General features: G+C 38.0%; 1 protein-coding gene across 8 annotated transcripts in view; it reads left to right on the forward strand.

Annotated features, from left to right (window-relative positions):
• The window catches only part of ASH1L (ASH1 like histone lysine methyltransferase), a 187,463-nt gene that overhangs the window by 71,835 nt on the left and 91,439 nt on the right, over window positions 1-24,189 (forward strand). For all 8 annotated transcript variants that reach the window (XM_021089697.1, XM_021089694.1, XM_013997002.2 and 5 more), the window contains 2 exons: window positions 118-219; window positions 21,639-22,380. In XM_021089697.1, coding sequence (XP_020945356.1) covers window positions 118-219; window positions 21,639-22,380 — 844 coding nt within the window. The remainder of the gene's footprint in view (window positions 1-117; window positions 220-21,638; window positions 22,381-24,189) is intronic.

Consider the following 24,189-nt stretch of genomic DNA (forward strand, 5'->3'; position numbering starts at 1 on the left):
CAGCTTGAAAGTCATATTATTACAGGGAATGGCAGTGGCAACAACTAAAATATCACAGTTCTAACATTATTTTTATACTTTGATTTTCCTATGATTTCTGTTTTCTTATCTCTTCAGGTTCCCAGGCAACCTCAGATAAGTCTTCCCAGCGACCATCAGAGAGCACAAACTGTAGCCCTACACGAAAGAGGTCTTCATCTGAGAGTACTTCTTCAACAGGCAAGTACTGTTGCTTTGAACAGACTTATAGTAGATTATACTATAGATTACAACTTATATATACTTTGCAGTATAATATTATAGGGAAAAAAGTGATCCTGGGATGTGAGAATTATAATGTATATTGAAACAGTACAGTAGTTTTTTTACCCGTTTTATGTCCATACTGAAGTATAGTGATTTTTTTCTTTCTTTTATTGAAGTATAATTGACATACAACGCTGTGTAAGTTTAAGGTGTACAACATAATGATTTGACTTACATATATCATGGAATGATTCCCACAATAAGTTTAGTGAACAGCCATCATCTCATATAGATATTAAATAAAAGAAAAACATTTTTTCCATGTGATAAAAACTCTTAGGATTTACTCTCTTAACTTTAATGTATAACATATAGCAGTGTTAATTTTACTAATTATGTTGTGCATTACTTCCCTAGAACTTATAACTGAAAGTTTGTAGTGGTATAGAGATTTTGATATAATCCAGAGGGATAATTCAAAATGAGTAGGTACAAGGGTAGGCAGACACAAAATAAGAGATCTTAAAAGTTGAATTGAGGTAATAAGGTTTGTAGTATAATAGGGAAGTATAGATTGGATCTATTTAATAAAGACTTAGATATATATAAAATTGTTAGTAAAGTAATATTTTCCAGTAGCATTTATAAATCATTGAGATATATAAAACAATTGAGATTGTAAGAACCTCTGTTAATATTTGTCTAGGGAGTTCCCGTCGTGGCGCAGTGGTTAACGAATCCGACTAGGAACCATGAGGTTGCGGGTTCGGTCCCTGCCCTTGCTCAGTGGGTTAACGATCTGGCGTTGCCGTGAGCTATGGTGTAGGTTGCAGACGCGGCTTGGATCTGGCGTTGCTGTGGCTCTGGCGTAGGCCGGTGGCTACAGCTCCGATTCAACCCCTAGCCTGGGAACCTCCATATGCCGCGGGAGCGGCCCAGGAGATAGCAACAAAAGACAAAAAAAAAAAAAAATTTGTCTAACCTCAGCTTTTAAAATGTGTAATGTTTTATGTTTTAAATATATGTACCTCTTCATACAGTACAACATTTTTATATATTTTATACGTAGATATAGGTTGTGCTCTCAGTTTTCTTCTTACCGATGGTGTGTGTAGTTAACAAAAAAAAAAAAAAATAGAGAATGGTATATGTCTGTCTTCTGTCTCTATTGAGGATTGGAAAATAAGAAATCATTTTAAATTTATCATTCTCAGGAGAAATGAAGAGTGGTAGATTCATTCCCAACAGTAGAGTAATATATCTAAAAGGGAGAAGAGTGAGTTCAAGAAACTAAGTAAAAGAGCCAGTGTGTTTGGAGTGAGGACAGTGACTGAATTTGAGGCTGGAAAAGTAGGTAGGGACCAGTCTATAAAGCCATTAATAACACTTAGAAGCCATTGAAAGTTTTAAGCAAGGAAGTAATATTCCTTTCTTAGCTTTTCTTTTCTTTTCTTTTTTTTTATTTTTTATTTTATTTATTTATTTTTTTTTGGCCACTCCCATGGTAAATTCCTGAACCAGGAATCAAACCTGTACCACAGCAGTGAACCAGTCCACAACAATGACAACACCAGAGCCTTAACCCTAGAAGCCACCAGGGAACTCCCATTTCTTAGCTTTCCATGTGGTTTTGATTAGATCACTTGTGATTTATGGTCAGAAAATTCAATTTCTTGAGTTCCCATTGTGGTGCAGCAGCAATGAATCTGACTAGTATCCATGAGGATGTGGGTTCTATCCCTCCCCTTGCTCAGTGGATCGGGGATCTGGCATTGCCGCGAACTGTGGTCTAGGTTGTGGATGCTGCTTGTATCCTGCGTTGCTGTGGCTGTGGCAGAGGCTGGCAACTGTACCTCCAATTTGACTCCTAGCCTGGGACCTTCCATATGCCGTGACTGCGGCTTTAAAAAGAGAAAAACAAAAGAAAGAAAATTCAATTTATTCATCAATACAAGATCTTACTGTCGAATTGTATCAATATGGTATTTATTTAACTTTTTTTCTTCTTTTTTTCTCTTTAGGGCTGCATCTGCAGCATAAGGAAATTCCCAGGCTAGGGATTAAATCAGAGCTGTAGCCACTGGCCTACAGCACAGCCACAGCAAAGTGAGATCTGAGCTGCATCTGCAACCTATACCACAGCTCACAGCAATGCTGGATCCTTAACTCACTGAGCAAGTCCAAGGATCAAACCTGCATCTCATGGATGCTAGTCAGATTTGTTTCCACTGAGCCATGACAGGAGCTCTATGGTATTTATTTAATTTTTATTTAATTTTTATTTGATGGTTATCTTCAATATATTTGAAGCTTTTTATTAGTACCATTGTGCCAAAGGTACAGCAAAATCCAAACAGCAGTGATAGTTTTTTGTTTTTCATAATGCTTCATTTTTACACTATTCTTCGGAGACTTTTAAACTCTTTATCAATTAATGACTAACTATGATGGTGTCAACCTAGACCAGGGTTCAGCAAACCACAGTCTATGGGCCAGCTGTTCTCCAGAGCCTCTTTTTTTGTGCAGCCTTCAAACCAAGAATTGATTTTACATATTTAGAGTTTTTGTTTTTTTCTAAAGGATGGGGAAATATGCCACCGGGGTTACCAAAAAAGTTTAAAAAAAAAAAATGAGGCAGTGAGGAGAGGTAAAGAAAAAGTATATATGAGACATCCTGTGTCCTTGGAAGCCTAGAATATTTACTATCTATCCTTTTACAGAAGAAGTTTGCCAACCCCTGTAAAAAATGAATGAGGTTTCTGTATGAACAAAATCATTAAAATGTTAACTTGAGTAAACAAAGGAAGTAATAACTAAGTCCTTAAAGTTTCTCTTCTATTAGACTGTTTTAATCATTCATATACATATTTATTGAGGGTTACCATAAGTATCGAGCACTGGGAATATAAATAAGGTTCCTGCCTTCAAAGATTTCGATCTATTAAATAATTTAATAAAGGTGTACTAAATTCTGTAATAGACCAGTATACAGAATGTTATGACACACAGAGGAACTCAAGCACTAACCACTAATTTGAGTAGAAAAGTGGGACAAGGAAATGAAGCTTAAAAGTCATAATGGACTATTTTAGATAATAATATATATGTAACAGTATATATATAGCTGCAGGTCTACACCACAGTCACAGCAACACCGGATCCTCCCTAGAAGTAATCCTGGCAGGGGAAGGGCAGCAAATTCTTATAATAATAACATAGTCTGCACATTATAGTATGGAGAACGTGCACATTTATAGTATGGAGTATGGGAAAATAAATGTGTAAAGAGAGTAGATAATGACTTCAGGTTTGCATATATATTAAATTTGAACTGTCTTTGGGCTATTGAGGTAGTATGTAAGATAACCGTTTGGAAGGTATTGGTTTATGGTTTATGACATCTATGGTAAAGATAAAGATCTATCACTCTATATATATATATATAAACTTGAATCTGGCAGTGAATGAGGTTGCCCAGGGAGAAAAGTGTAATTTGAAAAGATGACAGAGTTGGACATTTAAGATACATTAACATTTGAGAGGAAAGTAGATGAAAAGATGTCAGTGAATAACATAAAATTTTAAATAGATTTTTTTAATAGAAAAAGAGCGTATATTATAGAAGTGTCTTAATGTCAGATGTCATAAAGAGGTCAATAAAATTAGGACAGAAAGTGTGAAATTGGGGTAATGATTTTTTTTTTAAATGAGTTTTCAGGTGTAGAGTTAAAACGGTCTAGAGACTTGATATGGGGAAAGGATACTGCTAGAATTCAGGTAGCATTGGAATAAATTAGTGCTCTTTATTTCCAGCAATGTGGTAGATTAAATGTGTAGAACAAACAAACTTCTTGCTACCTGAAACTAGAAATACTAAATAAAATGTGAAAAAAATTCCTTAAAATGTTGCTGTACTTTGAAATAAGTAAATGGGAAAGTAGAAACTTACAGAAAGCTTTTAATTCAATAGAAATGAGCTACACTTGACACCTGCTTGATTCCTGGTGGTATAGAACCTGGTTATTGGAACACATCCAGGTACAGGAGACAAAAGACAAAGCCTAGGACACTAGCAGTACAGAAGTTCACATCAGATTTCCCTGCATAAATCTGGAACTCCCTAATGGTCACACTTAGCAGTGTAGGAGCAGATAGAAATGAATATCACAGAAGCTGGATCCTTTTTTCAGTTTTGGCTTTGGGAAAATCAGAAAAAAAGAGTTCCCGACCACAAGCTGATACTCACTTTTTTTTTTTTGTTTGTTTTTGTCACTGCTGCAAATTTATATTTATATTGCCTGTGAGACACAGAAGATTATTAAAAATTTTGTAGGAGTTCCCAACATGGCGCAGCGGGATCGAATCTGACTAGGAACCATGAGGTTGTGGGTTTAGTTCCTGGCTTTGCTCAGCAGGTTAAGGATCTGGCGTTTCCGTGAGCTGTGCTATAGATCGCAGGTGTGGCTCGGATTCTATGTTGCTGTGGCTGTGGTGTAGGCTGGCAGTTGTAGCTCTGATTTGACCCCTAGCCTGGGAACCTCCATGTGCCACAGATGCGGCCCTAAAAAAACAAAAAACAAAACAAAACAAAAATGTAGATTGTTAATGCCCCCAGTTGCCTTGCAGAGCCAAATGCAAATTTAGTTTCTGTTCAAAATAAGGCTAAATTTTTTTATGAACAGTATATCCTTTATCTTGGATGACCTAGCATTTTCATTTACTCTAGCAACACAGGAATGACAGCCTTTATTTTGCAATTGAAAGGGAAATAACTCAACTAGAACTATATCCTAACCTTGTATGTGTATACATCTATCTATTGACTTGACATATATAAACAACTGTAGAAAGAGTTTTGGATGAGACATCTCATGGCCCGTCCATGAACTATTGGTCTGTTATAAAATAAATCTTTTTTTTTTTTTTTTTTTTTTTTTTTGTCTTTTTCCTATTTCTTGGGCCGCTCCCGCGGCATATGGAGGTTCCCAGGCTAGCGGTCCAATCGGAGCTGTAGCTGCCAGCCTATGCCAGAGCCACAGCAACGCAGGATCCGAGCCGCGTCTGCAACCTACACCACAGCTCACGGCAACGCCGGATCGTTAACCCACTGAGCAAGGGCAGGGACCGAACCCTCAACCTCATGGTTCCTAGTCGGATTCGTTAACCACTGCACCACTACGGGAACTCCCTATAAAATAAATCTAAAGGGATCAAACACTATTAGAGTATATCGTTTTATGAATAGCCACAGTCATTGTTAGACATTCTAAGAGCCTGTGGTAACAAAAGTGTTAAGGTATGGATGAGTGGAGTTCCCTGATGGCTTAGCAAGTTAAAGATCCGGCATTGTCAGTGTTGTGGCTCAGGTTGCTGCCATGGCCCAAGAACTTCCACATGCCATGGGCATGGCCAGAAAAAATTTTTTAAAGAAAAAAAGACATGATTGAGTAAAATCTTCATCTTTTCTGGAGGGGTAAATGTCTTGTTGATCTTTGGGACTTGATATGAAAATGAAATAAAAATCTGTGGAAATATTTTTCTTCAAATTGACAGTAAGACTATTTCTTATATTTGCAGCTTTAAGATATTTTTGTTGTTTTCTCTTTTCTCAGGGATATTATTTAACCCAGGCATTTTATGGTTAGAAAAGAAATTCATGGTAATTTATAATTTCTAGAAGATATAAAGCTTTGCAGTAATATTTCATAGAATCACTTCATCTTTCTTTGGCTGAAGTATTGATATTGTTACACTAATTAAAGTGGCAGTCCTGTTATAACTGAGTTACCTACTGTATTTAGGGAACTATATGAGGCCCAAAGGATTTTAAGAGATGGTCTCTAATATCAAAGAACTTAAAACCTATTTATGTTGAAAGCAGCAGTAAAGTATGTTAGTGACTGTGTAGTAATATCCTATAAATACCTAATGGCTAAAGTGATATACAGTTAACTGAAAGACTTCCATAAACTTTGGATTGAGACTTAAAAGACCTCATATATAACACATAGCTAAAGATGTGCTAAATGGTAGAAGATGAAGGCATCATGACATGGTAGGATCCATGATTTTTTTTTTTTTAGTTAGAACTGGTTGAATTTAGCTTTAGCAATATTGTGTAATCTAGAGCAATTTATTTAAACTGCTCAAGCAACAAGCTTTCTCATTTATAGATCAAAGCTATTTCTTTTTACCTTCCAGAATAGTAAGGATTAAAGTTATATAAAGCTCTTATTGTTGATCAATTCTTGAATAAATGACAATTTTTATTGTTATCACTACTACTATTGGCCTTCTTCCCATTATTTGTTTTGTTTTTGGCATGGCCCACAGCATGTGGAAGTTTCCAGGCCAAGCATCCAACTCAGGCCACAGCAGCAACCCAAGCCACTGTAGTGACAACAGATCCTTAACCCACTGCACCACAAAGGAACTTTTTGTTTTGTTTGTTTATTCTTCCCATTATTGTTATAAGGGAATGGGGATAAGAATTAGATCCTTTGGTGGGGATATGGAGTATAAAAAGAATATGGAGAAAGCATTTGGGATATTTGACGAGTAGCCTTAATACTTAAATCTTTTCTTGGATACTAGGCCCTGTTTCCAGAGACTGAAACTCCACAATGGTAGAGAACAATCCAGTAGTTGTAAGATGAAAAATTTCCAGAGCAGTCGTAGGACAAAGAGACATTTGTACTCTGATTACTAAGTCTAGGGTCCTTGGTGCAATCATGGAGACCCCATAAGGTTTATCCCTTAAGTGGGTGGGTACCAAACTATCCCTGGAGTGAAGGCTACACTAGATCCAACCTAGTAAAGATGTAAACCATTTAACAAGTAATTTAACTGGCTCTTAAACTTCATTTTAATTTTTAATTGTAATAAAATGCATGTTAGAGAAAACTTACCATTTTAACTGTTATTGGGTGTATATAGTTCAGTAGTGCTAAATATTTTAGTATTGTTGTGCAACCAATCTCTAGAACTCTTTTCATCTTGTAAAACTGAAATTTTGTATCCATTAATCAACTTCTCATTCTCTCTATTTCCAGCCTGTGGCACTCATCATTCTACATTTTGTCTCTTATAACTATTCTAAGCAACTCACATAAGTAGAGTTACATAGTATTTGTCCTCTTTCATTGGCTTACTTCACTTAGCATAACATCCTCAAGGCTCATCCAGGTGTCAGAATTTCTTTTTAAAATCTGAATAATATTACATATGTTTATAGCACATTTTCTTTATCATTCATCCATTAATGGATACTTAGGCTACTTCCACCTTTTGGCTGTTTGTGAATAATGCCACTATAAATATAATATGACTGTTCAGATATCTCTTTGAGACCCTGCTTATAATTCTCCTGTACCTAGAAGTGAAACTTCTAGATGATAATACTTATATTAATTTAAAAAATTTTTTTGGAGTAAAAAAAAGCACTGTTTTTTACTTTTTTGAGGAATTGCCATATTGTCATCCATAGCAGCTGCACCATTTTACATCCTACACACTGTGCACAAGTTTCCTGTTTCTCCAACTTAACAGTTTTAAAAGGAAGATGACAAAATCTAGGCACTTCAGAATGTCTCGTTACAATGCCCAGGATCCAATTAAAAATTAATAGACATTTCAAGAAGAGAGACAGTATGAATTAGCAGAATAAAAATCAGTCAGTGGGAGTTGCCACAGATTTAACATATATGATGGAATTAGCAGAAAAGTGCATTAAAATGTCTGTCTTTGAGAATTTAAAGGAAAACATGAACATAGTGAATAGTGAGATGGAAAATATTTTCAAAATCTAGTGTTACGCCTTTATTTATTTATTTATTTATTCTTTTTGCCTTTTCTAGGGCCGCTCCCACGGCATAAGGAGGTTCCCAGGCTAGGGGTCGAATAGGAGCTGCAGCCCCCTGCCCATGCCAGAGCCACAGCAATGCAGGATCCAAGCCACGTCTGCAACCTACACCACAGCTCACTGCAACGCCAGATCCTTAACCCACTGAGCAAGGCCAGGGATCGAACCCACAACCTCATGGTTCCTAGTCGGATTCATTAACCACTAAGCCATGACGGGAACTCCCATTTATGCCATATTTTATATTCCACTTATAAAGTGATATCATATGGAATTTGTCCTCTTTCTGACTTACTTCTCTTAGTATGAGAATCTCTAATTGGATTCATGTTCCTGCAAATGGTATTATTTCATTCTTTTTTATGGCTGAGTAGTATTCCATTGTTTACACCTGTCACATCTTATCATCTGTTGATGGACATTTAGGTTGTTTCCATGTCTTGGCTGTTGTGAATAGTGCTATGGTGAACATAGGAGTTCATAGGAGTTTTTGAATTATAGTTTGCTCAGATACGTGTTCAGGAGTCGGATTGCTGGATCATGTGGTAGTTCTATATTTAGTTTTCTGAGGAATGTCCATATTGTTTTCCATAGTGGCTGTACCAACTTACATTCCCACCAACAGTATTGGAGAGTTCCCTTTTCTCCACACCCTCTCCAGCTTTTGATAAATGTAGACTTATTAATGATGGCAGTTCTGACCGGCATGAGGTGGTACCTCATTATAGTTTTGATTTGCATTTCTCTACTAATTAGTGATGTTGAGCATCTTCTCATGTGCCTATTGGCCATCCATATGTCTTCTTTGGAGAAATGTCTGTTTAGGTCTTTTGCTCATTTTTCAGTTGGGTTGTTTGTTTTTTTGTTGTTGAGTTATATGAGGTGTTTATGTATTTTGGAGAGTAAGCCCTTGTCAGTGCATCTTTTGCAACTACTTCTCTCCCATTCCATAGGTTGTCTTTTCATTTTTTTTTTTTTTATGGCTTCCTTTGCTGTGTAAAAGCTTGTCAGTTTGATTAGGTTCGATTTGTTTGTTTATGTTTTTATTTCTATTGCCTTTGGAGACTAACCTAAGAAAACATTTGTATGGTTGATGTCAGAGAATGTTTTGCTGTGTTTTCTTCCAGTAGTTTTATAGTGTCTTGTCTTTTGTTTAAGTCTTTAAACCATTGTGAGTTTATTTTTGTGCATGGTGCGAGGCTGTGTTCTAGTTTCATTGATTTTATTAAAACCACTGTCTTTACGAATTTAAAGGAGGAGTTCCCGTCATGGCGCAGTGGTTAACAAACCCGACTAGGAACCATGAGGTTGTGGGTTCGATCCCTGGCCTTGCTCAGTGGGTTAAGGATCTGGCGTTGCCGTGAGCTGTGGTATAGGTTGCAGATGCAGCTCGGATACCGCGTTGCTGTGGCTCTGGCATAGGCCAGCGGCTACAGCTCCAATTAGACCCTTAGCCTGGGAACCTCCATATGCCACAGGAAGCAGCCCTAGAAAAGGCAAAAAGACCAAAAAAAAAAAAAAAGAATTTAAAGAAAAACATGAACATAGTGAATAGTGAAATGGAAGCTGTTTTAAAAATCCAGTGTTACTTAATGGCCACACCTTCAGCATGTGGAAATTTCCAGGTTAGGTGTTGAATTGGAGCTGCACCTGGGGCCTGCACCATAGCAGCACAGTATCCAAGATACCAGATCTGTGCCACATCTGTGACCTACACCACTGTTTACAGCAACACTGGATCCTTAACCTGCTGAGGCATGATGGGAACTCCCCATTGTGACTTCTTTGGGTGATACAGTATCTCAAATGAAAACTTCACTGAATGAGGTAACAGCAGATTAGGCACTGCAGAAGAGATCTTTGAACGTTCAGAAATACTAACAAAATCTACTTAAAATGAAGTACAGAGATGGGGAAATAGACTGATATAAAATGATTGGAGTTTCAGTGACCTCTGGTACAATATGAGGACCAACGTACATAAGATTAGGGTCTTATAAGGAGGGAGTTAAGAATTTAAAAAAATTTTGAAAAATAATCCTCAATAATTTTTCACACTTACTGAAAGCTGTAAACCCATGGATCCGTAAAGTTCCACAAATCCCAAGCAGGATACACAAACATTCAATAATCAGGGACATCATCATCAAATTTATTAAGACCAGTGGTTAAGAGAAAAAATTTAAATTAACCACCAAAAAAAAAAAAAATAGTATACAGAGGAACATGGGAATGAATCACAGCAGATGGATTGTCATAGCTGTAAGACAGAAGACAATGAGATGATGTGTTTAAAGTGCTTTAAGGATGGAAGTTCCTGTTGTGGCTCAGCAGTAACGAACCTGACTAGTATCCATGAGGATGTGGGTTCGATCGCTGGCCTTGCTCACTGGGTTAAGGATCCGCCGTTGTCCTGAGCTGTTGTGTAGGTTGCAGACTTGGCTTGAATCTGGAGTGGCTGTGGCTGTGGCATAGGCTGGCAGCTGCAGTTCCAATTCAACCCCTAGCCTGGGAACTTCCACATGCTACAGGTATAGCCCTGAAAAGAAAAAGAAAAAAAAATGCTTTAAGGAAAAAACCTGTCAATTTAAAATTCTGTAGCCAGTGAAATATTCTTCAGAAATGAAGGCAAAATAAACATTATCAGAAAAACAAGCTTAACGAATCTGTTGCCAGCATTTTTAGAATAGTAGACATATTCTTCAAGCAGATAAATCATACTAGTTAGAAACACGACTCTTCCAAAGAGATGAAGAGTTCCAGAAATTTTCAATAAACAGAAAACACTCTTTTCTCATGTTTTTGAAATTCATGTGAAATTATAAAGATATCATATTCTGGTCCATAAAACATCTTAGTAAACTTACTTTATTATTTTCTTTATCAGCTGCACCTGCAGCATATGGAAGTTTCCATGCCAAGGATCAAATCTGATCCGCATCTGTGACCTATACCACAGCTGCAGCAATGCTGAGTCCTTAACCCACTCCACCACAGCAGGAACTCCTCTTAATAAAGTTTGAAATCTTTCAAACTTTGAAAAATTGAAATCATACAGAATATATTTTAGGAACACAATGGAATTGAATTAGAATTCAGTAAGAAACATTGTCTTGACATTCCCCAAATGTGAAAATTTAACAACACACTTCTAGGTAGCCCGTAAGTCAAAGAGGAAATCACAGACAAAATTAGAATAAAAGTGAAAACATACACAATTTTGCAGGGTATAGCTAAGTCTGTATTTTTAGCTTTACAAAGTTACGTCATTGAACAACAAAGGTCTAAATAGTATAAAGCTCTCAGCTTTAGGAAGCTAAAGTAGAGCAAGTTAAACCCAAATTAGAAGAAAAATGATAAATATAAGAGTTGAAAAAAACAGAAAACAGAAAGCTTTTACTGGTTTGTTGAAAAAAAAAATTTTTTTAAAGGCTAACCAGCTGAAAGAACTAAGAAAAAAGTTGAGTTCCCATTGTGTCTCAGCAGTTAGCGAACCCAGCTAGCATTCATGAGGATGCCGGTTTGATCCCTGGACTCGCTCAGGATCCCGCATTGCCATGAGCTGTGGTGTAGATCACAACGTCTCGGATCTCACATTGCTGTGGCTCTGGCTTAGGCCAGTGGCTACCGCTCTGATTGGACCCCTAGTCTGGGAACCTCCATATGCCACTGGTATGGCCCTAAAGAGACCAAAAAAAAAAGAAAAAAAAGAAAAAAAAAAGTCGAATTATCAATATCATGAATGAAATAGAGGACATCACTGCAATTGCTGTGCGCCGTAATAGAACAATAGGGAGCAAAATCAACAGTATTATGCCAATACATTTGATAAAAGGAGCTCATTCATTGGGTTTTTGTTTGTTTGTTTTTGCTTTTCAGGGCCGTACCTGCGGCATATGGAAGTTCCCAGGCTAGGGGTTGAATCGGAGCTGCAGGTGCTGACCTACACCACAGTCAGGATCTGAGCTGCGTCTGTAACCTACACTGCAGCTCACAGCAATGCCAGATCCTTAACCCACTGAGCAAGGGCAGGGATAGAACCTTCGTCCTCATGGATCTTAGTTGGGTTCGTTTCCACTGAGCCACAGTGGGTACTCTGATGAGGAGCTCATTCTTTGAAAAACACCAAGAATACTAAAACTCAAGAATAAATAGCCTAAGTGACCTATGTCTGTTTAAAAAATTCCGCTTGTTAAAAACCTTACCTACAATGAAAACTCAAAGCATAAATAGCTTCAATCATGAACATTTAAGGGAAAAAAAATAATACCAATTATACAGAAAGTAAGAACATATCTCAACTCATAAGGCCAGCATTACCTTGATTCTGGAACCAAGCAACACATTGCAAGAAAACTACAAACCAAACCACTGTTGTTTCTAAGCATGAATGCAAATAATACAGAATAGCAGTTTGAATCTGGTATGTTAAATGTATAGCATACCGTTACCATGTGGAATTATTTTAGGAATGCAAGGTTGGTTTAAGAGTAGAAAAATCAATTAATGCATTTTGAGAAATTAATAGAAAATGAGAAAATCATAATCATCCAAGTAGGTAAAAATATTTGACAAAATCTAACACCTGTTTTTTGTTTTTTTAAAACCCGGTTCTTGGAGTTCCTGTCGTGCGTGGTTCAGCAGTTAACAAATCTGACTAGCATCCATGAGAATGCAGGTTCGATCCCTGGACTTGCTCAGTGGGTTAAGGATCTGGTGTTGCCATGGGCTTTGGTGTAGGTCACAGACACAGCTCGGATTCTGCATTGCTGTGGCTGTGGTATAGGCTGGCAGCTACAGCTCCGATTTGACCCTGAGCCTGGGAACCTCCACGTGCCGTGAGTGCAGCCCTAAAAAAGCAAAAAATACGTACATATATACATACAAACCCAGTTTTTAGACATAAAAGGCATATAGATCAGAAAGGAAGAAGTGGGAAAAAATGTTTATATACAGATGATAATGATATGTGGAAAAATTCCTAAGGAATCTCTTAAAGCTGCTGAACCTAATGAGTTTAAGAAAAGAAAATGTGTTTTGGTATACAGCAATGAATAATTAGTAATTGAAATGTGAACAAAATACCATTTATAGTTATATTAAAAGTCAAAATACTTAGGGATGAATTTTATAAAATAAGAGTTCCTTTGTGGCATTGCACATTAAGGATCTGGCATTGTCACTGTAGTGGCCCAGGTCGCTGCTGTGATGTGGGTTCCATCCCTGGCCTGGGAATATCCACATGCAGCAGGTACAGTCTGAAAAACAATTTTTAGTAAAATATATACAGAATCTATATAATTAAAAATATAAAGCATTATTGATAAAAAGTAAAGAGTGTATAAATAGATACTACAGATTTATGTTTATTTAGAGGAACCAGTGTTGTTAAAATGTTAGTTCTTGGGACTTCCTGTTGTGGCTCAGCAGGTTAAGAACTTGACTAGTATCCATGAGCATGCTAGTTTGATCCCTGGCCTAAATCAGTGGATTAAGGATCTGGTGTTGCCACACACTGTGGTGTAGGTCACAGGTGTGGCTCAGATCTGGCATTTCTGTGCTGTGGAATTAAGTTAAATTAAAACGATTGATTATGCCTAGTCTCAAACTCACATTCATTGCTGATAACACTATAAAATGGTACAGTCACATTGAAAGAGTTTGTCACTTAAACATACACTTATTTCTACCTGGTAGTTCCAGTATTAGGTATTGACCCAAGAGAAATGTCAACATGTCCAAACCAAATGTCATATACACAATATTTGTAGGAACTTTATTCTTTATTGTTAGAAACTGGAAACAATATGGATTTGCAGATGAATGTGTATACAAATTTTGATATATAATTCAGTAGTAAAAGCAAATATAATAGGAATAGTAAAAAGGGATACTACAATACAAATGAATCTCAAAAATGTGCTAGATAGCGTAGCAGGTTAAGGATCTGGGGCGTTCCCATCGTGGTGCAGCGGAAACAAATCCAACTAGGAACCATGAGGTTGCGGGTTCAATCCCTGGCCTTGCTCAGTGGGTTAAGGATCCAGCGTTGCTGTGAGCTGTGGTGTAGGTCACAGACACAGCTCGGATCTGGCATTGATGTGGCTGTGGTGTAGGCTGGCAACAACAGCTCCGATTGGACCCCTAGCCTGGAAACTTCTATATGCCATGGGTGCGGCCCTAGAAAAGGCAAAAAGACAAAATAGTAATTAAAAAAAAAAAGGATCTGGCATTGTCACTACTGTGGCTCAGTTCATTGCTATGGTGCGTGTTTGATCCCTAGACCCAGAATTTCCACAGGCTGCAAATACAGCCAATAAGTTTCTGTTTTTTCTTTTTTTAAAATTCCTATATGAAAGAAGCTGGAGGAGTTCCTGTTGTGGCTCAGGGGGTAAGGACCCAGTGTTGTCTCTGTGAGGATGTGGGTTCGATCTCTGGCCTCACTCAGTAGGTTAAGGATCCTACACTGCCGCAAGCTGTGGCGTAGGTCACAGGTGCAGCTAGGATCTGGTTTTGCCCTGGCTGTGTCATAGGTAGCAGATGCAGTTCCCATTAGTCCTCTGACCCAGGAACTTCCATATGCTGTAGGTGCAGCCCTAAAAAGAAAAAAGAATAGCCAGACAACAATAAAGCACATACTTTACCATATATATAAAACATTTTCAGAAAAGCAAATCTAATCTATAATCAGTGAAAGCAGATTAGTGGTTTCTTCCCTAGGACTATGGTTGACAGGCAGATTGTCTTGTAATAGGCACAAGGAAACTTTTTTTTTTTTTTTTTTTTTTTTTTTTTTTTTTTTGCTGCAACCAGGACATGTGGAAAATCCCAAGCCAGTGATTGAACCCATGCCACAGCAATAACTGAAGCCACTGTACTGACAATTCTGTAACTTAATCTGCTGTGCCACAAGAGAACTCCAGGAAAACTTTAAAACATAATGGAAATGTTCTGTATCTTGGTTATGATAGTGGCTACATGGTAAATTTGTCAAAAGTCATAAAAATGCATAAAAGGTGAACTAAATTTTATGCAATATTTTACTTCAGGAAGTTCCCATCAAGGCTCAGCGGTTAATGAACACAAGTAGCATCTCTGAGGATGCGGGTTTGATTACTGGCCTCACTCAGTGGGTTAAGGATCCAGCATTGCAGTGAGCTGTGGTGTAGATTGCAAACAGGGCTCAGATTCTACATTGCTATGGCTGTGGCTTAGGCTGGCAACTATAGCTCCAGTTGGACCCCTAGCCTGGGAACCTCCATATGTCGAGGGTGCGGCCCTTAAAAGACAAAAAAAAACCTTGACTTTCAATGAAGTTAATTTACAAAATAAACTATTATATCTAAAACATAATGTCCAGTGTCATGTCCTAGACAGAGCAGACTACAAAGAAAGAAAGAAAGAAAGAAAGAAAGAAAGAAAGAAAGAAAGAAAGAAAGAAAGAAAGAGAAAGAAAGAAAATTAGCAGGCTAAAATTTGAGAAGATGGGGTCAATTTAGAAAGTAAGGTATGAGCACCCTAGGTGAGTGGCTCAGGTATGTAATTTCAAACAATACCCATTTTAGGATTTTGTTTTAAATTTATTTTCACGAATTAGAAACATTTGGTAGCACTGAGCAGTTGATGAGGGGAAAGAGGAGACACAAAGAAATTCTGGAATTTTGAACCCAGGATTCATTCTTCACTGCTTATTAACAGTTGTGATTGATTATGTGGTCATTAAAGGCACAAAGTAAATACATTATTTACTCTGATTAGTGCTAAGAAAGGAGAGGGTGTTATGGTAATTCTTAATAGTGTGGCGGGGGGGCGGGTCTGGCCAGAAAAGTTCTTCTTAAGAAAGTGATAGCCTCACTGTAACCTAAAGAGTGAATAGTAATTAAGCAGATAAACAGAGCAAATGTTATTCCAGGCTCTGAGATAACATATTCTGAGGCCTTAAGTCAGGAAAGGACATGTTAGATTTGAGGAGTTGAAGTTCATTATTGTTGTAATTGAGAGTTCAAGATAGAGTGCTAATATGACATGAGGCTTCAAGCAAGGGTGATAATTTCCGAGTTTTTTTTATGTAGTAATAAGCTTTTAAAGAGTCTTAAGCATAAGTGAAAGCCTAATAAAATTTGTGTTTTTTGTAAAAAGATTACTTAGGCTACTGTGTCAAAAATGGGTTGTTAAAAGGCAAGAGTGGAAATAGTAAGAAAAATGTTCCAGTTATCTATTATTGCTGAATAACAAAGCAGCTTAACCTTAGTGATGTCAAATAATAAGAATCACTTACTCCAAAGTTCTAGGTGCTCATCTAGAAAGTATCTGGATGTCTTTTCTATGGTTATAACCAGAAGGTGGCAGGACTGGAGGCATTTCAAAGGCTGCCTTATTCACATATCTGGTGATTGATGCTGGCTGCTGCCTATGACCTTAGCAGTAGATGATCTATTGAGCTGCATGCCAATTCCTAGCCTTGATTCTTGCAATGTGGATGCTAGGTTCCAAGGTCAGTGGCTTGAGAAACTCAAATGAAAGCTGTGCTTCCTTTTCTAGCTTAACCTTAAAGATCACCATATTCATATTACCATCAGATTCTCTTTGCTGGAAGCAACCCATGAAGGGCAGCTCATATTCAAGAGGAGAGGAATTAGATACCATCACCTGATAGGAGAAGCATCAAAAGAGTTGTATACATATTTAGAGAGATAAGGTTAGCTTAGCCTTGAGTGCTATAGTAGTATGAAGAAAAATAGATAGGGTCAAGAGATCAAACTAACATAAGACAAAATTTTATGGTTTGTGGGGAAAAGAAAGAAATATGATTTGATCTGAGCTTAGATAACAAAATTCCAGCCACGTGATTGGTGTTCAATGTATATAATGTTGAATAGTTGGTTTTATGATATCATGCCCTGAGAAAAGTAATCAGGAGGAGCAAGATTGAAGGAAAAAAATAATTAAGTTGTAAATATGAGCTTCAGAAATCTGTGAAATATGCAGAAGTAGAAAATTAGAAAAAAGTTCTGTTGATAAAATAGAGATTTGGGAGTCATCAGAATATAGATGGTAGTTACACCAGGATTCATTGCAGCACCATTTACAGTAGCCAAAACATGGAAACAACCTAAATGTCCATCAATAGATGAATGGATAGATGCGTACATGTGGTACAATGGAATATTACTCAGCCATAAAAAAGAGTGAAATAATCCCTGGTTGGACCTAGAGATTATCATACCAAGTGAATTAAGCCAAACAGAAAGAAAAATATCTCATGATATATGTGGAATCTAACCAAAAAAAAGATACAAATGAACTTATTTACAAAACAGAAATAGACCCAGAGACATAGAAAAGAAACTTACTGTTACCAAAGTGGAAGGGGGCAGGGGTAAATTAGGAGTTTAATATTAACATTTATACACTATTATATATAAAATAAATAACCACAAGGACCTACTGTATAGTACAAGGAACTATACTCAATATTTTTTAATAACCTGTTAAGGAAAAAGACTAAAAAATTATGTTTTTATACACACACACATATAAATTATACACATAAATATGTGTATGTGTGTGTGTATATATATGTGTGTGTGTGTGTGTGTGTGTGTGTGTGTATGTATAACTGAATCACCATGCTGTATACCTGAAACACAACACTGTTAATCATCTGTAGTTCAATTAAAAAAAATTTTTTTAAAAAGAAAATATAGGGGAGTTCCTGCTTTGGCACAGCAGGTTAAAGATCTGGTGTTGTCTCTTTGTGGCGTCATAAAGTTTGATCCCCCAACCCTGCACATTGGCTAAGGATTGGATGGTGCCACAGCTATGGTGTAGGTAGCACCTGTGGCTTAGATTTGATCCCTGGCCCAGGAACTTCCATATGTAGCTGGTGTAGCCTTATAAAAGAAAGAATATAGATAATAGTTGAGTGAATTACCTAAGAGTGAGTTGTAACAAGAAGAGGCTTGTAGAAGTTCCATCGTGGCTCAGCAGGTTAAAGATTTGGCCTTGTCTCTGCTGTGGCTCAGATCACTGCTCTGGCGCAGTTTTGATCCCTGCCCCAGAACTTCTGTGGGCCTTTTGCATCTCAAAAAAAAATTAAAATTAAAAAATTAAAAAAAAAGAAAAAAAAGCTTGTACTAGGCTAAGCATAGCATTTAAAGGTTGGGAAAAAGGGATCAATTTTAATTTTTTTTTCTTTTAGTCTTTTCAGGCCACACCCACGGCACATGGAGGTTCCCAGTCTAGAGGTTGAATCAGAGCTATAGCCACTGGCCTACACCACAGCCACAGCAAAGCAGGATCCGAGCCACGTCTGCAACCTATACCACAGCTCGCGGCAATGCCAGATCCTTAACCCACTGAGCAAGGCCAGGGATCGAACCTGCATCTTCATGGATACTAGTCAGATGTGTTTCGGCTGAGCCATGACGGGAGCTCCAGGATCAGTTTTAATTTTGATAATTTTCAGATGAAATTGAAAATCAGTATGTATATTGTGATGATAATTGAAACTATGAGAATAAACATTCCCAGTGGGAAAATAAGTATAAAAGGTAAATGACAAATGTTGAGGATTAAGGACCTCTAAAGTTAAATTTAATGAAGCCACAAGTAATTGGAAGATAAAGTATTTTATTATCATGAAAACAGTGGAAACAGAGTTTTAAAAACAAGTGGTGATAGAAAATATAGCTGAAAGTTTCAAATTTTAAAGATACTAAATTTAAACCAGACTATTGGATATATTCGAAGGACAGCATTGTTAATTTGAGAAAATTCCAATGTAATATGATGAGATTATAATTTTGGATGCCTGGGGCTTGTGAAGGAGTATCTAGAATAGTATCACATTTTAAAATCATGTAGGTAAGAAATCAATTGATTTTTTTGGTCTTTTTTTTATTTTTTGCTATTTCTTAGGCCGCTCCCGCAGCATATGGAAGTTCCCAGGCTTGGGGTCCAATGGGAGCTGTAGCCAACAGCCTACGCCAGAGCCATAGCAACGTGGGATTCCAGCCGAGTCTGCAACACCTGATCCTCAATCCACTGAGCAAGGCCAGGGATCGAACCTGCAACCTCATGGTTCCTAGTTGGATTCATTAACCACTGAGCCACGACGGGAACTCCAATTGATTAATTTTTAATTGTTTTTTAAAAGTTTTATGGAAGTATAGTAGATTTACAATGTTGTGATAATCTCTACTATATAGCAAAGTGATTCAGTTATACATACACACATATCCATTAACCTCATTTTTTTTTTTAGTTTAACTATAGTTGATTTACAGTGTTGTGTTAGTTTCATTGATTAACTTTGGAGAAATGTAACTTATGTTCATTTGTTTGTTTTTTGGCCCCCTCTACAGCATGTAGAAGTTCCCGGGCCACAGCAGCAACCGGAGCCACTGCAGTGACAATGCCATATCCTTCCCACTGCGCCACAAAGGAACTCCATGACCTGTGATCATTAATAGTAAACTAGGCTTTTTGGGAAGTAACCTATTGAGATCTTATTTTTATAATGTTGTAAAACTAATATAACTTGCTAGAGGAAGTTGAGCATTTCCCACATTAATTATAGTCATTAAAAGTTACTGAGTCATATCTAAAGAAACAAAAATCACCAAATCACTGGATCACAAAGGTAAAGTTTATATTAAAGACCACTTGGCTTTTTTATTTTCTTTTTTTATTGAAGTATATGTATATAGTTAATTGACCTTGTATTAGTTTCTGCTGCATTGCAAAGTGATTCAGTTATCTGTATGTGTTTGTTTGTGTGTATGTATACATTCTTTTTTAGATTCTTTTCCATTATTGGTTATTACAAGAGACTGAATATAGTTCCCATGCTATACAGTAGGACCTTTTTGTTTATTTTATGTAAAGTAGTGTGTATCTTTTAATCCCAAGTTCCTAAATTTTCCCTCTCTATCCTCCCTCCCCCACCCCTGGTCATTGGCAACCATTATGTTTGACCACTTACTTACTAATTTTACCGTGAACATATATTCTTACTGAACTAATTTACAGATGTTTTCTATTACAATTTTAAAGCTTTTCTCAAGGAGAGAATTTTTTATTCCTTTGCACTTAAAACATTTCAGAAAAGTGGAGTTCCCATTGTGGCGCAGCAGAAATGAATCCAGCTAGTATCCATGAGGATTCAGGTTCCAACCCTGGCCTCACTTAGTGAGTCGGGGATCCAGTCTTGCCATGAGCTGTCGTGTAGGTCGAAGACATAGCTCGGATCCTACATTGCTGTAGCTGGAGTAGGCTGGCAGCTATAGCTCCAATTCAGTGCCTAACCTGGGAACTTCCATATACTGTGGATTCAGCCTTAAAAAAGAAAAAAGAAAAAAAAAAAAGTATTGTCAGAAAAAGCACTGAGGAGTTTCTGTTAAGGTTTAGCAGGGTGAGGACCCAGTGTAGTCCACGTGAGGATGTGGATTTGATCCCTGGCCTCACTTAGTGGGTTAAGGATCCGGCATTGCCACAAGCTGCTACATAGGTCACAGATACAGCTCATAGCCAGTGTGGCCATAGCTGTGGCATAGGCTCTGATTCGACCCCCTGGCCTGGAAACTTCTGTATTCTACAAGTACCGCCATAAAAAGAATTACAAAAAAAGAAGGAGGAAAAGCACTGAACTAGAAATATCTATTTAAAGTTTAGATCTTCATTCAATATTTAGTTGTCGAGTCTTTTAATTGGACCTTCTTTTTTTTTTTTTTTTTTTTTTTTTGTCTTTTTAGAACCGCACATATGGCACATAAATGTACCCAGGCTAGGGGTCGAACCAGAGCTGCAGTCGCCAGCCCACAACACAGCCACAGCAATACCAGATCCAAGCCCCATCTGAGACCCACAGCACAGCCCACAGCAACACCAGGTCCTCAACCCATCAAGAGAGGCCAGGGATCAAACCCACGCCCCTGTGAATCCCAGCCAGGCTCGTAACCCACTGAACCAGGACAGGAACTCCTGGACATTCATTTTTAAAGAAATAAACTATTCCTTTTGCTTCTCATCTTAGAGAATTATTGTTGTTTTGATCTATGTATGACCAGGGAAACATGGGCCGATTTTGAATTTTCTGTTGTTACTGTAATGTACCTTGTTCAGAAAAGTAAACTATCAATATGCCTGTGTAAAACAAATGAATATGGTATTATGAACAGTATTCCTTATCTTTTATCCTGTGTAAAAAGTTATTTAGGAGTTCCCGTCATGGCGCAGTGGTTAATGAATCCGACTAGGAACCATGAGGTTTTGGGTTCGATCCCTGGCCTTGCTCAGTGGGTTAAGGATCTGGCGTTGCCGTGAGCTGTGGTGTAGGTTGCAGACGTGGCTTGGATCTGGCGTTGCTGTGGCTCTAGTGTAGGCCGGTGGCTATAGCTCCGATTAGACCCCTAGCCTGGGAAACTCCATATGTTGCAGGGAGCGGCCCTAGAAAAAGGCAAAAAAAGACAAACAAACAAAAAAAAAGTTACTTAAATTTTTATCACATGTGATTTGTTGTCTCATTTAGTGAATGGAGTTCCTTCTCGAAGTCCAAGGTTGGTTGCCTCTGGGGATGACTCTGTGGATAGTCTGCTGCAGCGGATGGTACACCATGAGGACCAAGAGCCCCTGGAGAAAAATATTGATGGTGTGATTGCTTCTGCCTCTGTGCCACCTTCCTCCAGTCCAGGCCACAGCCACAACAAGGATCGAACCCTGGGAAAACCAGACAGCCTTCTAGTGCCTGCAGTCCCCAGTGATTCTTGCAGTAGTAGCATCTCTCTCCTTTCTGAAAAGTTGCCAAGCAGCTGTTCTCCCCATCATATCAAGAGAAGTGTAGTGGAAGCTATGCAGCGCCAGGCTCGGAAAATGTGCAATTATGACAAAATCTTGGCCACCAAGAAAAACCTGGACCATGTCAATAAAATTTTAAAAGCCAAAAAACTTCAAAGACAAGCAAGGACAGGGAATAACTTTGTGAAACGCAGACCGGGTCGACCTCGGAAATGTCCCCTCCAGGCTGTGGTATCAATGCAAGCATTCCAGGCTGCCCAGTTTGTCAGCCCAGAATTAAATGAAGGCCAAGAAGAAACAGCACTGCACCTTGGTCCTGATACAGTTACAGATGTCATTGAAGCTGTGGTTCAGAGTGTAAACCTGAATCCAGAACATAAAAAGGGATTGAAGAGGAAAAGTTGGTTGTTGGAAGAACAGACCAAGAAAAAACAGAAGCCATTCCCAGAAGAAGAAGAACAAGAGAATGCTAAAAGGTAATTCCTCATGTAACATTTTATCTGAGTAGAGGAAACCAGCTTGTGTACAGATGTAACATACCTGTGCAGCTGAATTGTTCAGGTAATCTAACAACTTTCACTATGTAAAACCTTTCCCTTTCTGTTCTAATTAATTGTTCTTAAGGCTATCTAAAATTATAAATAATTAAGAAGCAAGGGGAGATCCCTGGTGGCTCAGTATGTTAAGAATCTGACACTGTCACTGCTGTGGCTCCAGTCGCTGCCATGGCGTGAGTTCAGTTCCTAGTTCAGGTACGTCCACATGCCATGGGTGCAGCCTCCCTCTCCCACCCCCCACAAAAAAGGGAATTTAACAGTCTAGCCCAAGGCAGTTATCATAGAGATGAGAAAGTGAAGGCCCAGAGAGATTGTGTATTTTATCCAATATATAGCTAAGTGGTGGAATTATTTTTATTATTACGCTGTCTTAGCTTCTTTGTACTCTGAAACTTTTCATCCTATCATTAATATATTTTTAAGTCTTCTTGTGTCTTAGATTTTTTTTTTTGTTTGTTTTTTTGTTTTTTTGTTTTTTGCCATTTCTTGGGCCGCTCCTGCAGCATATGGAGGTTCCTGGGTTAGGGGTCGAATCGGAGCTGTAGCTGCCAGCCTATGCCAGAGCCACAGCAACGCAGGATCCGAGCCGCGTCTGCGACCTACACCACAGCTCACGGCAACGCCGGAACCTTGACCCATTGAGCAAGGGCAGGGATCGAACCCTCAACCTCATGGTTCCTAGTCGGATTCGTTAACCACTGCGCCACGACGGGAACTCCCTTAGATTGTTTTTTAGTAGTATTTTTATATTTTTATTTTTTCCCCAAAGTCAAAAATCACTCCCCAAAACACCATTTAATCCTTTCTTATATATCCAGCCAGATTCTTTCCCTGAAGGAATATTTGATCTTTTTAAATGAATTGGTATGATATTCACCATTTGCATATGGCTTCACCTTTACTGTTTATATTTTCTCTGTTTCACATTGAAACCCTTATTCACAGTTAGAGAAATATAAAGGAAAACTACTAGACACATAGCTTTTTAACATATATTGCCAAATTGAAATATGTAGTCATATTGCCTTCTTGAAAGCCATGCCTCTTTTAACTTTTACCAACATTGTAAGGTAATAGTTGTATACTATCTACCCTACCCTTAACTGCCCTCAATCTAATGTATGTGAAATATATTATCTGGGAGTTCTCTGATGGCCTAGTGATTAGGATTCAACACTTTCACCACTGCAGCCTGGGTTTAATCTCAGATCTGAGAACTGAGATCCCACATCAAGCCACTGCACGCCAGGACCAAAAAATAAATAAATTTTTTTAAATTCAAAATTAAAATTTAAAAAAGCTATATTAAAAAAAGAAATATACTTCCTAAATGTTATTTCCTGCTTGTTTTAATTGGCACTTATTTTACATATTGGAGGTTACTACCAACTTATGTTCCTTACCTATTTTTTCTGTGATTTTTATTTTATTTTATTTTATTTTTTTTGTCTTTTTGCCTTTTCTAGGGCCGTTTCCGTTGGCATATGGAGGTTCCTAAGCTAGGGGTCTAATCAGAGCTGTAGCCACTGGCCTATGCCAGAGCCACAGCAGCACAGGATCCGAGCCGCGTCTGTGACCTATACCATAGCTCACAGCAATGCCGGATCCTTAACCCACTGAGCAAGGGCAGGGATCGAACCCGCAACCTCATGGTTCCTAGTCAGATTCGTTAACCACTGCGCCTCGACAGGAATGCCTCGGTGATTTTTAAAGTGCTCTTTATATAGT

The sequence above is a fragment of the Sus scrofa genome, chromosome 4 (genome assembly GCF_000003025.6).
Source record: "Sus scrofa isolate TJ Tabasco breed Duroc chromosome 4, Sscrofa11.1, whole genome shotgun sequence".
NCBI classification, from domain to species: Eukaryota; Metazoa; Chordata; class Mammalia; order Artiodactyla; family Suidae; genus Sus; species Sus scrofa.